This window comes from Moschus berezovskii, chromosome 15 (genome assembly GCF_049115385.1).
Source record: "Moschus berezovskii isolate FMDL1 chromosome 15, NW_MosBer_1.0, whole genome shotgun sequence".
Classification (NCBI taxonomy): Eukaryota; Metazoa; Chordata; class Mammalia; order Artiodactyla; family Moschidae; genus Moschus; species Moschus berezovskii.
The window spans coordinates 30,119,969-30,137,684 of NC_142474.1; the positions used below are offsets into that span (position 1 = coordinate 30,119,969).

The 17,716-nt window shown below is 60.5% G+C and overlaps 1 protein-coding gene across 5 annotated transcripts; it reads right to left on the reverse strand.

The window, feature by feature from the left end:
- Nucleotides 1–4,905: 4,905 nt before the first annotated feature.
- On the reverse strand, nucleotides 4,906–17,304 carry CHRNA4 (cholinergic receptor nicotinic alpha 4 subunit). 5 transcript variants are annotated; one of them, XM_055425149.2, is made up of 6 exons: nucleotides 17,229–17,304; nucleotides 15,655–15,806; nucleotides 12,265–12,309; nucleotides 12,070–12,179; nucleotides 7,633–8,968; nucleotides 4,906–5,031 (listed from the first exon to the last, which is right to left on the reverse strand). In XM_055425149.2, the coding sequence occupies exons 1-6, from the start codon at nucleotides 17,302–17,304 to the stop codon at nucleotides 4,906–4,908; spliced, it is 1,845 nt and encodes a 614-aa protein (XP_055281124.2). The 5 variants fall into 5 exon arrangements, with proteins under 5 accessions (XP_055281124.2, XP_088700525.1, XP_088700524.1 ...); XM_088844399.1 differs by having other exon boundaries at nucleotides 15,655–15,791; nucleotides 17,241–17,262; XM_088844398.1 differs by lacking the exon at nucleotides 17,229–17,304 and adding an exon at nucleotides 5,320–5,369 and having other exon boundaries at nucleotides 4,906–5,065; nucleotides 7,585–8,968; nucleotides 15,655–15,889.
- Nucleotides 17,305–17,716: the final 412 nt, after the last annotated feature.

Genomic DNA, 17,716 nt, shown 5'->3' on the forward strand with positions numbered 1-17,716 from the left:
CCTCCCTCGTAGTGGCCTCTCTAGTAACATCTGGCTCACCCCCAGGGGCTCTGGCCTCATGGAACCCCAACCTACTGGCCCCTTACCTTGCCACTGCCCAGTGCCTCTCCCCTCGACCAACCTGGGCACCGCAGCCTGTGCAGTGACCGTGTCCCTTGCTCCCCCTCTGCCAGGGAAACCCACCAGCCATGGGCCCTGGGGCGGCACCTGCTGTGGCCCATTCAGTAGCTCTCTGAACACTAGGAAGAGTTGGGGGCGGGGCCAGTGAGGGCTCCAAGGTGACCCGGGGGCAGAAGCAGGACAGGCTGGGAGGGGGAGACCGTGGAATGTTCTGGGCAGGGACCCACCTGAGCAGGCAGGGACCCACCTGAGCAGGCTGGGTCTGGGCCTCGCCAGGCCCAACCCAGAAACGGCAGGAGGAGAGAGCAAACTGAGGACAGGCTGAGCCAGGGGTCACCTGCTGACCGTGGTGGGGGTGCTGCAGGGATGGGTCTGAGTTTTGTCCTCGGAGTGTCTGGAAGCCCCTGGGTTTCAAGCATGGGCTGCCGTGACCTGGTGTCTATGTGAACGGCCTATAGATGAGAGTGTGGGTGGCCACCAGCATCACCTCTGGCTGGGTTCAGAGGGCTGGAGAGAGACCAGCCGGGCCCTGGCCCTTCACAGTTTGACCTGACCAAGGGCTGACATGAAGCCTCAGAGGACAGTGAAAGTCCCTCCCCAATCTCCCCTCTGCACACACACTCTTGCATCTCCCTGTGAGCGCATACACTCACTCTCACACATCCACACTCGCAGCACTATTTCCAGGTTTGGGAGCCAAGGTAACCCGGGAAAAAATGACATGTGAGCCAAGCAGGACTCGGGAGAAGAAGGGGAATGTGAGTCCCCGTTTAGTCCTTTAATTTAAAATCACAGTATCTTCAAAGAGTTGGAAGGATGGGTAGTAATAACACAGAGCCAAAATTAACAGGCTCGAGGAAATACAGCATGGAAACATAAAAGGAGAAATAAAGTCAGTGAGGCAGGCTTGGTAATTACAGCCTGACCACAGACAGGCTGAGAGATCACCAGAGAGGCTACCCAGGAGGCTCGGGAAAGGATAAAACAGCAAAAGCAAGCGTCGCCTCCGCACGAGGGGCTCCCAGAGGAAGCAGGGAGTCTATGAGGGGCCGGAATGTTGAAATAAGTGCTTTTTAAAGATTTGAGAATTAAAGACTTAAAATCCAAGACTGAAGGGTTCGAAGGGCCAAATGGGACCAGGTTTTAAAACATGCCTTTAGATTCACTGGTGCAAAAACACAGAGATGGTGGGGAAAGTCTTTAAACCCTTTTCTACAAGAGGACAAGAGCTGCTTGGCATCAGAACACGGGAGAAAATGACCTCAGAGTGTTGAAGGGAAAGGCTTGAATCTTAAACCTGGCAGAACTATTACTGATTTTAATAGGATGAAAACACATCCTGAGACCCAAGCCTAAGAAGACAGGTCACACATCACACAGGATCCCTTTGACCCGGCTAGGGGCATTTTCAGCAGAAAGGGAAAATCATCAGCATTTAGACTCACTACCCCAGAAATCCCTGGTGAGTGGGCTTCCCAAGTGGTGTTAGTGGTAAGGAGTCTGCATACCAATGCAGGAGATGTAAGAGGCACGGGTTCAATCCCTGGGTGGGGAAGATTCCCCCTGGAGGAGGGCACAGCAACTCACTCCAGTATTCTTGCCTGGAGAATCCCATGGACAGAGGAGCCTGGCGGGCTACAGTCCATAGGGTTGCAAAGAGTCAACACGACTGAAGCAACTTAGCATGCATGCGACTTAACATGCACGCACACCTGGGTGAGTAAAAAACCCTAGTGATGTTTGCCGTTCACGGAATCATCAAGCCCTCCCCAGACCCTCACGTCCATAGTGACCTAGAACTAGATTCCAGGTTGCTCCAGAATCCCCAAGGGGCAGCAAGGTGCTTGCTTTGTCTGGAGGTGGGAGGCCTGATGGAGACAGTTTTCATACCAACTTCTCAAGCTCTTAAAGAATATATACGTGTGTGCATCAGTCGCTTCAGTCATGTCCAACTCTTTGCGACCGCATGGACTGTAGCCCACCAGTCTCCTCTGTCCATGGGATTCTCCAGGCAAGAATACTGGAGTAGGTTGCTGTGCCCTCCTCCAAGGGGTCTTCCCAACCCAGGGATCAGATCCACTTTTCTTACATTGCACTGGTAGGTGGGTTCTTTACCACTAGCGCCACCTGAGAAGAACTCGAAGACTACAAACACTGTTGTATTAGGGGCAGCCACCAGGAGGGAAAAGACTGAACGCATGACCTTTAAGATTAGCCAACTAGATCAGGTTTGCTTCTGTGGGAGGGGACAGAACTCATGCAAACAGGAAAATAAGGGAGCGGGCCTAACCAGATACTGGTGGAGCAGAAATTACAATAAGTGGTGGTGGTGGGGGGTTAGCTCTTCAAAAGATTGCGTTAAAAGGCAAGATACAGCTTCCTGCTTCTAGCCCTGATGGAGTAGCTCACCCCAAACCAAAACCCATTAAAGAGCAGGGAAAATATACAAGGGAAACTTTTTAGGCATTTCACTGTGGACTGGTCAGTGTTTCAACAAATGGTGCTGAAACAACCCTCCCAGGCAGGTCTGGGAGGCACCCAGGTGTCAAGTTATCACAAGACACAGAAAACGAGACACAGTCAACACTAACAGAGGAAACGGACGCCCAGAGAGACCTGCCCACAGGCTGGTGGAGGCGACGGAGACACAGACACGTTTTAGTTTATTCGGACAGAAGAACGTGACTCAGCACAACAAACTGCTTACGGGTGGAGACATGGTCATGGTGGGTGCTGACCGCACCACACCCAGTGGAGGAACAGCACAGAAAGGCCGTGAACCGGGGGCTCCACTCAGACCAAGTTCAGGGTGGGGGAAGCCCCCTTCCGGGGAGAAAACCAGGCACAGGCTGGAGGAGATGGAAGGGCTGGAGGGGTCTGGGGTCGAATCTAGTTAAAACTCACTGATCTGAGGGCTTAAGACCAGGCATTTTGTCGTAGGTAAATCCTGGAGGCAAGTAGCCCAAAATAGTGGTTGTGGTTAATTTGGTGGGAATGTGGGTGATCTATTCTGCACGTGGATTTTCTGACTTGTTTTTGAGTCTCAAAAAACGGAAAACATGGAAACTAGAAAGTGGGGGTTGTCCTCCTCCCTGGGGCTCCTGGTCTCTCCCCACCCAGGAAAGAGCATCTGCACGCGGGCCCCAGGGCCCCCACTCCTGCCCCACATCTGGCGCCAGATCCGCTTACGTAAGGAGGATTGGGGTGATGACGTCTGACATCTGTGTCCGGGCTGTGACCTTGGGGCCCGTCCTGTGTCCTGGTGAGCTGCCAGTCTGGGCTCTCCCCTAGCATTCTGAGATGATTGGTTCCCCAATAGCCCCCAGGGGGCAGGTGCCAGTCAGATGGGGTCCTGAATGTCCAGGGGGCTGGTCTGCGATTCACCGGTGGCCAGGTGGAGGCTGTGAACTCCAGTCTCCTCTGCCTGGGCAGTGCCCTCCAGCAGAACCTCTGTAGAAATGTCTTTGAACTTCACTAAATTATTCATTCAATTCTCCCAAGTTCCTCGTGACCCAGGCACAGCCTGGGGGGAGACCCAGGGCTCCAACCTACCAGCTACATCCCTGACACACCTCGCATCTGGAGCCTAAGGGCTTGCAAGAATCCGGAGAGCAGGGGCAAACCACCCCCACATTACCACAAGGCCAGTGTTTTCCCGGGGTCTCAGGGGACACTGTGGTGGTCCCTGGTGCTCAGCCTTCATGAGGAGGGGACACTAGGCCCCTGGGGCCATTGCCCTCCAACCTCCCCCGGCCACTTCGGGCAGGGCAACCTCCACATGGTGTGAGGCAGAGGCTTTTGGGCTGTGGAGGGTCCCCTCCACCCCCATTTCTCAGCCCCTCCCCTGCAAGGCACCACACTCCAGAGGGCCCCAGAGCTAGCCAGACAAGCGGTCCTCAGGGCCTCCGGAGTCACCACGGCTGCCATGTCAGGTAGGTCCTACCTGTTACTATGCCCCCGAGGGGTCCGCCGACTGTGAGCAGAGGGGAAATCAAAGGAGATGTTGGGTGGGGAGCTCAGATCTGGGTCCCTCACAAAGTCTCAAGTCCATGGGTGACCCGGGGGCATCACCAGGCCAGTAGAGTGTCTGCCCAAGACCCAAGCACCCCTGCCAGGGAGACATCTGGGCTGCCTGGGACTGAGGGTTCCTCACCCGAGGGGGACCTGCACCTGATTCTCCTCCATGGGAACCATGTCTAACCACTCCAACGCCAAGTCTCCTCGGGTGCAAAATCTGGGCTTTGACTAATGTGCCCAGAAGAGACCAAACCCAGCCCCTGCTCAGAACCCCCCACACTCCCCGGCTTGGGACCCCCCCTAGCCACTCAGACACCCCCTGCTTGGACCCTGCCCCTGGCAGGTGAGGGTCACGTGTTTTCTGACTCACCTCTGGGGTCAGAGAGAGCAAGCATGAGGACCCAGGGTTGCCCCAGGCCGGGATCTGTGCCTGGGTCTCGGGGATCCCACAGGGATCAAGGGCTCTTGGGACTAAGAGGGGCTGAGGGTGTCTGAGTGGCATGGCCTGGGGATATGCTGGGACGTTTGCTGAGAGCCATCAGCCACACGTCCTTGTGGGAGGTCATCGTGTCGCCATGTTCTGGTTAAACTTTAATAAGACAGGCAGTGACACCGCCCTGCGGACAGACAGGCATTCACCAGTCCCCTGGGCAGGTCCCCAGGGGTCAGCGGCTCCTTCCAAGGCCGTCTCATAGCAGACAGAGGATGGGGGGCAATCTGGTAAGTGGCCTGACCCCATCGAGTTCAGGGAGTCCCGAGTCTGGGCCCCTAGATCATGCCGGCCAGCCAGGGCGGCAGGAAGAGGCCAGCAGTCCCCAGCAGACAGACGATGATGAACACCCAGAGAAAGATGCGGTCGATGACCATGGCCACGTACTTCCAGTCCTCTTTCACCTGCAGACAGACACACGTGGTCATTCCCAGCCGCCTCCCTCAGGCCTCGCCACAGCAAGAAACTTCTAGAACCTCTGTTCCTATTCTTGCCACCAGGGTCACCAAGGTTGCAGGCATACCTGTACTAGGTAAGGGGTGTGGAGGGGATGTAGCAAAACAGCTTTGTCTGAAGTCTGGGCTCAGAAACCCTGGGCTGCAGGTGTCAACGCTCTCTATAGTGGGTGGCAGCAAAGCCATTGAGGGAAATGGGGTCCAGCATGGTGGCCCTACCAACTCCACCAGCCTGGCAGGTGCCTGAGCTCCAAGGAGGTAGCGATGGGGACGCCTCTGAAAGAAGACTAGGGTCCAGGTTGTGACATGGTGAAGTGTGCTCTGGGTTTTTGATAGTTGGTGGCACCATGGGGACCACCCAGCCCTCGCATTTACAGATGGAGCCAGTGAGGCTGGAGTCGGCAGGCACCCACAGCCCCTTGCGGTGCAAGGCAACAGCCAGAGCATCCTGGATAGTGGTGGTGGCGGGGGGAGCTGACTTTCAGCAAGAAGCCCAGGGCAGTGCTCACAGCTGACTGCCCTTCACTCCTGCCTCTGTCCAGGGCGGGGCTCACGGCTGGCTGCCCAGGTGGCCTGAGCCCCTCATGGTCAGTGGGTTGCTCAGGTCTGTCCCCAAAGCCCCTGAGGGCGAGGGTCACACATGAATGCAGGCACAGCCCTGTGCTGTGAACAGGCTCTGAGCATGCAGCTGCTGGGTGGAGGGCTCCCCGGGGACAAGGGAGGGGACCCCAGGCTTGAGGTGGGGAACACGCTGAGCCCACCACCTGTGGCCACTCCCTGGACCTGATGAGGAAGATGGCTGCACCATCTGGGCTGCAGGGGGGACATAGAGGCCCAGAGGCAGGACAGGTCATGTTACATGTCCACGCTGGGGTAGTAGGTCCCGACCCCACCTGGGGTGCCCCCAGGCAAGGCCTCAGGGAGCCCATAGGCAGATCCTGGGTGGGTAGTTGTTGGCACTTGAGTGACCAGAAAGGAGGGACACCTGGGCTCGGGCCCACTGGACCCTAGCAGGTCCCACAGTTCTGTCCAAGGGCAGGCTCAGCCTCCCGTTAGGGGGGGCCTTGAGAGAAAGAGAACTTTTCACTGCCGTTTTCTGCTCTGATGTTTAAAGTAATCATCAGCATCGTGACAGTTTTAAGCCAAAGCTGAAAGGGCCAAGTTTATCCTCGGGTAACCAGAGCAAATGGGGTCACTTGTAAGCGAGGGAGCGACAGGACCCTCTGTTCCAGGAAGCAGCCGGTGGTTCTGCTGCATCTGAGCAGGAACAGTCTTTCCAGCCGCCCCCTCGGAGGTTGAAACGTTGCTCACAAAGCCTCCCAGCCCCCATCCCGGGCTGGTTCCTCTGAAGTTGCTTTGCTTCCCAGAACCTGGGCACAATGCCGGAACCAGAACCAGGTCATGACAGCCGGGCCTGTGATGTGGATGGAGGGGTCTGGGGACAAGGGGCTGGCCCTGCACTAAGAACCTCTGGGCACCTCCGAGATCCTGGTGACACTTCAAAGGCATCAATCTCTTCTCAGCAGCCCCTCCGACCTGCACGTCAGAGCTCCTCAAGAACTGGGGAACACAACGGGCCCAGAGCCAGTGTCTCCCGGGTGGAACCTTCCAAAAACCCTCGGATGACTTCACAACCCCTTGGGATTCAGGGGTCGGCTAGGGGACTGGCTCGCTGTTGGGTGGGGTGGCCCAGCCACAGGACAGACAGTCCCCAGGGATCATGCGTGTCTGGGAAACAATCATGGGCTGTTCCTGAGGAGGCAGAGGGATGAAGGGGTGGGGGAGGGAACCGCAGTGTCCTGCCTGCCCACAGGCCTGCATTCCTGCAGGAGCAAGCTGATGTGGGGCAAGGTCACAGCCCAGGTTGAGCGGCCAGTAACGACCAAGCACACTGAGCGGTGCCCTCCCCCGCCCGCCTGTGTGTTCCCCTGCCCCACCCCACCCAGGATCTGAACTGGGGCTCGGCCCTCAGCCTGGACCCACCCTTGCAGTCCCCAACTCCACAGGGCCCTGAATCTGACCCGTGTCTAAGCACCTGCCCTGTCCGCCCAGACCCCAGACGCCCTCTCTCTAGCCAGGCATGAGGGTGCTGGCCAGAGGGTCCAGTGTCCCAGGCCTGATTTCTCCTCTCCCCATGCTAGGCCACAGAGGCCACTCAATCTCATCCCATCTCCTCTCCGCACCTCTCACCGCAGACCCACCCCAGGGGGCCCACAGCAGGGTGGGGGGCACTTGAGGTCAAGGGAGGTGCTCACCAGGTGCAGATGGTGCTGGGGGCTGCCTAACACCCCACCTGCAGGCAGACTCCTTGTGCCCTGAAGCCCAAAGGAGACGCCAGAGGTCCACTCTGCTCCAACAGCCAGTGGGCCACCACTGGGGGGACCTCCTGCCCCCAAGCTGATGGAGGCTCAGGGTACAGGGAACAGCTGGGTTGGGGTCCTGGTTTCTCTTTCACCAGTCACCTCCTCCTTCAAAGTGGATGGGGCGGTGGGTCCCCACGACATGGCCAGGGCAGCGGGTTCCCCCCAGGTGGCTGTAGTGGGGACTTACCGAGAAATCTGTGTCTTCCGCCTTCAGGTGGTCTGCGATGTACTGGACGCCCTCCACCGCCCGTGCCAGAGCTGGCGACAGGGGCAGGGGCGGCGCTCTGGTGCTGGAGGTCTTGAGCGTGGCTTTTGGGGCCCCCGGCTCCTTCCTGCACTGGCATTTGCAGGGGGAGGCCTGGTCTGGGGGCGGGAGCTCGGCTGAGGGGGCCTTGGTCGGAGAGGAGGGGGAGCTATCCGCCAGGCGGGCGGCCGGTGAGGCAGCCTCCTCTTGCGGCCCGCAGTACTGGATGCTCCGGGACCGGCACCGCACGCCATCCTCTGCCACTTTGCTGGGGCTGGACACGTGCTGGACACTTAGGGACCGGGTCTTGGTGAGCCCCGGGGCCTGGGTGCCGGTGGGTGGACGGCAGGGCCCAGGAGATAGGCAGGGGCTGGCCTTCTCAGCCTCTGAAGGCTGCAGAGTCGGCACCTGGTCCGAGGGCATTGTACGGGCTGTCTGGGGCTTGCTGGGCTGGTCCACCCCACAGGTCAGGGATGGAGACCGGGCGGGCTCCCCTTGGGGCTCTGGCCAGAAATGCGGAGCGCTGGCTGCCTTGTGCATGGACTCGATGAGCCGCCGGCAGTGGTCCTTGACCACGGACGGCCGCTTCATGAAGAGCAGGCGCGGCACGATGTCCAGGAAGACGCGGCGGACCCAGGCGGGCATGGTGTGTGTGCGCGGGGAGCGGTGGTGCACGTTGAGCACGAAGACGGTGATGATGATGGAGAGCGTGACGAAGATCATGGTGAAGAGCAGGTACTCGCCGATGAGCGGGATGACCAGCGAGGTGGACGGGATGATCTCGGTGATGAGCAGCAGGAAGACGGTGAGCGACAGCAGCACGGAGATGCAGAGGGTGATCTTCTCGCCGCACTCGGAGGGCAGGTAGAAGACGAGCACGGTGAGGCAGGAGATGAGCAGGCAGGGGATGATGAGGTTGATGGTGTAGAAGAGCGGCAGGCGCCGGATGATGAAGGCATAGGTGATGTCCGAGTAGACCTCCGCGCAGCACTCGTACTTGCGTGTGTTGTAGGTGCCCACGGCGTCCACGATGACCCACTCACCGCTGTCCCAGAAGTCCAGCTGGTCCACGCGGCTGTGCATGCTCACCAGGTCGATCTTGGCCTTGTCGTAGGTCCAGGACCCGAACTTCATGGTGCAGTTCTGCTGGTCGAAGGGGAAGAAGGTGACGTCGATGCTGCAAGAGCTCTTGTAGATGGCCGGGGGCGTCCACTGCACCCGGCCGTCGTGGAAGAGGTGGGCCTTGGTCAGGTGGGTGACGGCAAAGTCCCCGTCCGCGCTGGGCGAGAGAGAGAGGTGGTGGGTGAGGCACCCGACACCCGAGGTCCAGAGCTCTCATGCCTCTGCCCACTACACACACCCTCACTTCACAGTGAGGCCTCGCCTGGGACCAGACAGCTCTGGGCTCATTGCTCATGGTGCCCATGTCCAGCTCACTGCTCACCTGCCCACCTTGCTGTTTCCCCTACCCTTGGGGGCGACACGCCGTGGAGACTGTCTTAGGAGCCCACACCACGCTTGCCATCCAAGCTTGACCGTGGTGATGACCACGATTATTTGGGGCTAGAAGGGCCATCCATGCCACATCAGGGGCTCCAGAGGCACTAGTGGCCCCAGCGCAGCACACAGAGTGCCTCGTTCCCTGCGGTCACCCGGGAGCTGGACGGAAGTCTGACCTGTCTCACCACATTCTCCTGCTCCAGGCCGGTGTTTTCTCCCTCACAGATCCCCCCTAAACTTAGAGGTGAGAGCCCCCCTTCTTGCACAGGTGAAGACTCCAGGGCCCAACGAGGCAAAGACCGGCCCCCCAGAGGGGAACATGGATTCCAGCCATCACATCCCAGGCCCTCGGCCCTCCTGCCTGTTCCTTGGCCTCAGGGCACCCTGTCCATAGACCTGGCAGGCAACAGAGCTAGGGGCGGCTGTCCTGGCCCAGGCCTGGGCCTTCCAGGGACAGCCACCAAAGATGCCCATGGTGAGGAGAGGGGCATGTTGATGCCATGGGGTCCTGGGGACACCTGCCCGCAGTCCGCTGAGAACACTGCCTGCCCCCAGCGTCAGCCACTCTCTCCTCTGCCGCTGGAAGTGCCCAGTCCCCAGTCTGGGTCCCAAGCTGTTATTGCCTGGATCAGGAGAGCCCTCTCAGCCTGTTTCCCTGCAAGGCCTAAGCTGCCCACACTGACCACGTGGGGCACCCACAGGCAGGTGAGGGAGCAGCTGTCCCGGACTTCAGCTCTGAAATGCTGATGGGAGACCTCCCCTCCTCCCACCGGGGACAGCCCCACAGACACTAGTCTCCGAGCCCGTGTCTTCACGCTCCTGTGCTAAGGGCACTTCCACCCCGGGCCGGCCCCTCACTCTGCATATGGGACTCTGGGACCCAGCTGCCCAGGGCAACCTTAGGAAGAAGAAGCTTTCCCAAGGGAAGTTGTCACCACCCCCACCTCCCTGCCACCCCCACCCCGCCCCCATCACCGCTCTAGGAAGTCCCACCTCTCCCCCACAGTGGGCTTCCCATGCCAGGGGACAAAGCACCCACCAGAGGCTGGGCCAGCAAGCCTGGGGGGAGTGGTCGTTGGGATAGCTTGTGGGGAAAGGGGTCAACCTGGCCGGTCAGATTCCTGCTCTAGGCCTAAGCTGCCGTCCACGTGAGCCCCTCTGCCTGACAGGCCAGTGGAGGGAAGCCCCCGTGGACAGCACGGCCTCACATGCACTCCCTCCAGCCTTGAAGGGGTACCCCAGAGCTCTCAGAAAAGCCACCCTCAACCCTTCCCCTTGCCCAGCAGCCTGCGCTGACCACTGTGCCACATGCAAGTGCCCATGGGCCTGATCCCTGGAAACAGGCCTCCCCAGTGGCCATCTGGCCAACATCACCACCAGCCCTGGGGTCCATCTGTGCCCATGCCCAGCCCCCTCCAAAGAGGGCCTTGGTGCCAGCCTCCATCCCCAAGGGAAGCTAAGGGTCCAAACCACTACCTCTGGGTCTCGGTAGGGAGTCTAGAGAGGGAAGGGGCTGGGCTGCCATCCTGAGGGCTGTATGCCTCCCAGACCCGCTTATTGGTCTCAGTCTCGAGAAGTCCCAGAGCACGATGCTCCCCTGGGTCCCAGAGTCCTGACCCTGGTCCCTGTGTTCTGGGTCAGAGAAGTTCAGACAGATTCAGTGCTGGGTCCCCTGGGGCAGGGGGCGGGGGGAGCTAAGTGGGGACTTCAGGTGGCCTTAGGGGGCCGTGGAGGACTCCAGGGCTCAGGATCTGACCGGGCAGCTTGCAGAGGGAAAACAGAGAGCCTGCCCCACCTCCCACTCTCCAAGCGGCCCCCCTTAATGCATCCCTAAAACCCTCTCCTCCACGTGCGGCCGCTCTCCCCACTGCCATTACTGGAATCAATTAAGCTGCAAGTGGAGCCCAGTCGTTCTTAATCAAATAGCATTTGTAGGTCAGGCCCAACCCCGGGGCCCAGGAGGGCTTTTGTGCAGAAGCACCAGGGTCCGGGTGGGAGGGCAGGGGGCTGTGGGCAGGGGGACCAAGTGCTGCCATTGGCTGTGTTCGTCAGTGCTGTGGGGCCGCGGCCACCCAGAGCCTGGGTCTTTAAGCATGGATTCAGCTCTGGGTAAGCTTGCCTGGCAATGACACAGCAGAGACCAGGGACATGGGAGGCTGTCAGGTTGCCCCGAGGTCAAGGACCCAGCCAAGGTCCTGGGAAAGGACCCGTTCAAGGAGGCCAGCCCTCTGGAGCCCATGTCTGCCACGGCAGTGCCCATAGCCCCCTGGCCCCCCAGCACAAAAACACTCTCCAGAGATGAGATTTCAGCTCAGCTTCTGCAGCCGGGACACACAGCCCTGACAGAGGCTTTGTTTGCGGAGTGTGATGAGCTGGGGTTTGGGGACTTTCAGTGATGCCTGTGCAGGGAGCTGTGAGCACAGATGGAGGGCCAGGGGAGGGCGGGGGCAGGCAGGCTGTTCTGGGGGCTCCCTCTCCATGCCCCGTACCCTGCCCTCTGCTCCAGGACTGGGTGACCAATGTGCAGGGGCCCAGCCTCCCCAGACAGGGACTGATTCTGGAACCAACTCCAGCCCAAGGGGGAACAACTGCAGGGCCTGTAGTCATCCTGGGAGAGGCTCTGACCCCTTCCTTTGCCCCCCAAGAGACTGAGGCCCCAGGGCTGGCACAGGCAGGGAAGGGGCCCTCAGGCACCTGCAGGCCCCCAGAGCCCCCATCTCCTTGCCGCTTTGCTTCTCAGTGGGCCTCAGCACCCTCTTTATCTCCGCCTCAGCCCTGGTTCGAGGGCTGAGCTGTCTGCCTCTTGCTCAGGCTGGCTTTGGTAGATTCCTGGTGGGGGTGTGGCTGGACGTGGCCCCACCCACTAAGGCCCCGGCTCACTTATTGTACAGGACAATGTCTGGCCGCCAGATGAGCTCAGAGGGGATTCGGATGGAAGTCACGTTCTCATAGTCGGCGGGGTCCCAGTGCAGCTTATAGTCGTGCCACTCCTGCGGGAGGAAAGGAAAGAGGGGGTCAGAAGAGAGGGGTAGGGAGAGGGTGGGGAGGGGGCAGTGAGGGCTCTCTCCCACTCACCTGCTTCACCCACACATTCGTCGTCATCATCTGGTTCTTCTCATCCTAGGGCACGAACGAGAGGAAGGCAGGGTGTGATCCCCTCTGGTTCAGGACACATCTCTCTGGCCAAGCTTCCTTACCCACAAGGACGGGTCAGGGCCGAACATGAGGACTGGTGACCTCAGGAGAGAGGGAGGGTCTCGCCCCTGGAGGCAACCAAGCACAGGATGGCAGGCCCAGAGGGGACTGAGGGCCACAGGGTAAGTCCCCTTGACCCTTCAGAGAAGGAAAGTGAGGACAGTGTCCAGCTGACTTTACAGGTGGCCTGGCCCACTCCAGCTACCTAAGTAAGGGTGTATGCGGTGCCCAGGGCTCCTGGCTGCTGGAGGAGCTGCCCCCTTCCCAGCAGCCCATGCTCGTCCTGCGCACCTGCATCACTCCCTCCCAGCTGGCCAGCCTGCCCCCTCCACTACCCCTGATCCACCCACTCACTGGCTAAACTTCCCCTCCAGGCCCGGAGCCTCAGGACCTGGAGGTAGACAGGTGAGGGGCAAGAACAGGTGAAGTAGGAGCAGGAGACCTGGCAGGCTCCTCTCCAGGTGACTGAGTAGCCACCTGCCAGGTGAGAAGGGCTGGAACACACACACAACACATACACACACACATACAGTCACACACTTACATACACCACTCACACACACGCATACACACTGAAACACACTGACACACACACAGTACACACACACTCACACACACACACACACACACACACACACTCCCTGCTCCCTCCTTGTTCTACTCCTCTTTCCAGCCCTCCTTGTTCACTGGACACAGGCAGTCAGGCCCCAGCACAGGCTGGAGAACGCCAGGCTCTGTGCATGGACGTAGGGGTCCTCTCACCCCACCCTGAACTTCCAGGGACCATGCCGCACCCAGCCCATGCAGAGGGCAGTTGGGTTGGGGTTGGAGGGGGCTGGCTCCTTGCACAAGGTTTGGGGTGGGACACTTGCTGCTGATGGAGGGTATTTCTCAGACAGCAGAGTGTCCATGGGGCCTGAAGGGCAGGGGCTGTTCCCCTGAGGAGGGTAGAGGGACTGGACACAGGCACTGGGGGGGTGATGCTTGAACCAGCCTCTCCCCACTTTCTGATGGCCCAAATTTTTCCCTTCTCTGCTCTAGACCAGAGACACACAGGTTGTCAGGACAACTGCTCAGGCCAAAGAAACCCGAGGATGCTCAAGAAGTGAAGCACCCAGTGCCCAGACCAGGGCCGGGGGCAGATGGTTATTTAAAGGCAAGGCCTGGGAGCCTCCCCTCCTGCTCCCCCAGGGGACAAGCCCTGGGTCAACTGGGTCACGGGAGGGGACCATATCTCCTGCCAGCCCAGGCACTGCCCTTGGTCCTGATCTCCCTTGGGGCTACCTGGGACAAGCTGCCAGAGGACACTGAGGATAAGTGTGACCTGAGTGGGGCCCAGACACCATTCCAACGACCTCGACCTTGGCAATGCAGTCCTGCAGTGGTGCTGCTCCCACCACCACGTCCCTGCATTCCCCCCGGGAGCAGCTGGCCTGGCTCTGCCCCATTCCCTGCCCCCAAATCAAGCTTCCAGGTGCCAGGCCTGGCCTCCTTCCCCTTGTGCCCACCCCTCACACCACCCCTTGCAGCTCTCCACCCACCCACCCCACCCGTATAAAGTGCCCTTTGTACATTTGGGCAGCTAAAACGTCAACCCAGGGCCCAGAGGTGCCCAGGGATTCCCAGCCTCCTCTGCAGGCGTGAACACACACACACACACACACACCAGGGCACAAACCTGCAGCAAACACTGCAGCCCTTCAAAGAGTGGGCAGGGAGGCAACCCCTTCCACAAAAGGCCAGCACCCAGGACAGGCAAGGACGTCTCGTCAGCACACACGGGTGCAGGGGTGTCCTTGGCCAACTCAGCTGCAGACAGCAGGGCTGGAGCAGCTCCTGTCCAGCCCAGTGTTGCCATGGGGCCTCCGTCAGGGCCCTCACCGGGGTCTCAGGACTGGTGTGCTCCGGCTGTCTCTCCTGGGCAAACTAGGGAGATTGAGGGGAGGAAGATGCTGTGACGTGGGAGTTGGGGAGATGCTGCAACATGGTGGCCGGGGGACAAGAAAACCCCAGGAGCTCAGGTAGAAGGCCGGGCCACAGTGGAACATGAAGCCACAGCCATACTGGGAACAGTGTTTGCGAATGCAGTGGATCAGAACCCCCACCATCTTGAGCTGCCTTCTGGCTGCACCCCAGCCAGGAGTTCCAGGAGTACTTTACAGGAAGCATTTGAGGCTTGGTTCCAGGAGGCCTGAGAGCACAGGCCAGGATGGGGGACTGACCGGGTCTCTCTGCTAATGGGGCACAAGCATGGCTCTTTCTGTCAGTGTGAATGTGGCCACAGCCCTCACCGCCCACCTCCCAAAGCCCCTCAGATGTTGCCAGCTCACTCATCCTATTCCACAGGTGAGAATACCAGGGCCCCAGGGGCCACTCAACACACCTGGCACAAGCCAGAAACCAGGGCCTCCAGGCTCTGAAACTGGTGGCTTCCCCCTCACAGAGCCCGCTTGGGGTTGCGGTCCTGGCAGGGGTGTGGGGTGGACATTTGGAGAGATCTACAGCCCCTGGCAGCTCCTCCTGGAACCTGAGCTAACTGGAAACCCCAGTCCAAACCCAGCCAGACTGAGACCCCCTTGCAGCCAGCAAGCCAGCTCCCAGAGGACTCCTCCAGGCCCACACTCCAAGGCCTTTTGGCTGCTGCCCCAGGATGTGGGGCCAACACGCAGTTAGACCCACGGGACAGGCCCCCACCCTGAATGGTCGCTCCTGCCCCTCCCGAGCTGCAGCCACTTGGAGGCTGGACCTTGGCCTCCTCCCAGTAGCCTCTTCGGTCCCCATCCAGGAAAGTAAACACACCTGACAGACAGCCTGTCTGACTCGCCAGAATTGCCCCATTCCAGACGGGTTGGGGGGACCTCCTGAGCAAAGTGAAGGTCAAGAGGTGCTGCCAGGGCACCACACGGCCCCACCCTGACCTACTCAGTACCAGGACTTACCCTAGACCCTGCACTGGCCCCACAGACATGTCTCCTGCTCTCTGTCTCTGATGGTCACAGCCCTGATCCCCTGCTGCAAATCTGGCCCTTTGAGCTTTTCTACGTGGAGAGGGAAGAATGGGCAGGGCCTGTGGGGGCATCGCATGGAACAGTCCTTGCCCCCTGAGTTGCTTAGGTGTGTGTGCAGGACTCAGGCAGGGCTGAAACTCAAATGCAGCCCTCCCAGCTCATCCAGCCCCCTGCCCCAGCCCCGGGGCCATCTCCAGGCTTGTTGCTCCCTGACACAGGTTGGCCCCAGGTTGCCAACCCCCACCCCATCCCCAGTACCTACCACGTCAATGAGCTGCGCGATGGACAGGCCGAAGTGAACAAGAACCACATCCGAGATGTTGGCCACGGGCCGGGACCACTTATTATAGCCAGAGAAGAGCTTCTTCAGCAGCCGCTCCTCCGCATGAGCCCGGGTCTCTGCGTGGCTGCTCACTGGGGGGACACACGGGTGCGTGGCTCAGGGGCAGGGACGGTGGCCGTCCAGGCTGTGCCCTTGGGCCTCCTGCCAGGCCGCACTCAGCACTTGAGGGCTCCCTTCCAGCCCCTCAAAGCACATTCCTCCCTCCTACCTCAGGACCTTTGCACCTGCTGCCCTACTTCCGTTCACAGTTTCTCCTCTACCACAGGGAAGGGAAGCCTTCTGATCACTGGGTCCATCACTGTGAGAGGGTATCACTGATGAGATGATTGCTGACTGGACAGCTCCCCGTCAGACTGTGACTGCGGGAGAGAGGGGCTCTGTCGCGAGCTACTAGCACAGTCCTGAGCACCTTGTCTGAAAGCAAGGTAACCACAGGATGAGAGGGGGCAGGCCCAGGCAGGGAGAGAAGGATGAAGGACGAGGAGTGAGGGTTCTACCCCAAGGGTTTCCTGTGGCTGCAGCAACTGCAAGCGATCATCCTGGAAGATCATCCTGGATGCATGAGTGACCTGGCACCCCCAGTGACTCTGGCACGCTGCATTCCTGGATGGTCTCTCCTCGATGACCAGGTCTGGAGTGAACCTGGGGAGGGGCTTCCTCATTCAGCCCAGCGCAGTGGCCAATCTGTGGTCTGAGGGCTTCCCTGTCACTCTTGGGCACCTGTGCTGCGACCACTGCATGGTGGGGGGCATCTGAGGGCAGGACAGGAGACCCTTGCTCACTTCCTCCTCTCAGCTTGGTCCTGCTCACCTGGGAGTTACAGCTGGACCCATGAGGGCATTCACAAGTACGCCTGGGGTCAGTCCTAGAGCCCCAGGACCTGCGCTCCCAGCCCAGGGTCCCTCTGACAGTACAGTGTCATTCCTTCCTCACTGGGGAGACCAGAGGATTAAATTCCCTCCATGCACCCCTGAAATAGCAAGGTGGCTTCCCAAGGAATGGGGAGGAGCAGGGGGCTGGAACCTTGACACTCCTAGTGAGCCTGGGGGAGCAGAGGGGGTTTGGGTGGGGCCCTGCCAAGGGCAGAGACCAGCCCTCTGATTCCCCAGCCCCCAGGGGTTGGGGGGTGGGCAGGCATAGTGCAGCCTGCAAGGAAATTGGGCAGAATGGATAAATGGGGGTGGGCCGCACCTCTCTCCATTCAAGTGAGCTTCTGGGTCCAGCTCTTGAAACAGCATCTCCCCCACACCCACCCCAATCCGCTTCTTCGAATTGCCGAACAGGTTAACTCTTTCTTCGCCTGGTTCCGCCCGCGCCCGCAGGACAGTCTTTTGCGTCTGGGGGATGCGGGCGGGGGGAGCCTCAGCGGCTGCCCCGTTGCGCGCACCCGCGGCTTGGGACCGCAGCCGGGGGCCTCCCTTCCTTTGGCTCCGGAGGTCCGAGGCCGCCCTGAACCGGGCGAAAGGGGGTCCTTCCAGCGCCCCGAAACTTACCAGGCAGGAGGCCGGCCCCCAGCAGCAGCAGCAGCAGCGGCGGCAGCGGCGACGTCCCCGGGCCCCCGAGCTCCATGGCGCACAGAGCGGGCTCTAGATGCCGGCGGCTCCCGGCTCCGCCGCGCCGCTGCTCTGAGCTCCGTGCGCACCCAACTTCATGCCCCCCGCGCCGCGCGGGCCGCTCTGTCCGCAAAGCCTAGCTCGGTCGCTCCTCCCGGAGGGCGCGGCGGCGGCTACCGGACCGGGATCGCGGGTTGTGGGCTCCGCGGCGCGGCCCCGCCCGGACCTGCCCGCCTCCAGCCGGCAAGGAGGAGGGGGAGGAGGGAGCAGGAGGGAGGGCGAGGACCGGGAGGAGAGGGGGAGGGGGATGCACCGAGAGGGGGCGCGGGGGCTGAGGTCGGCTCGCGCGGGGGCAAAGTTTCCTTTGACCTCCCAGGGCCGGGCACGTGCCCGAGCCACGAGTGGGGGCCCGGCAATCGCTGCGTGCG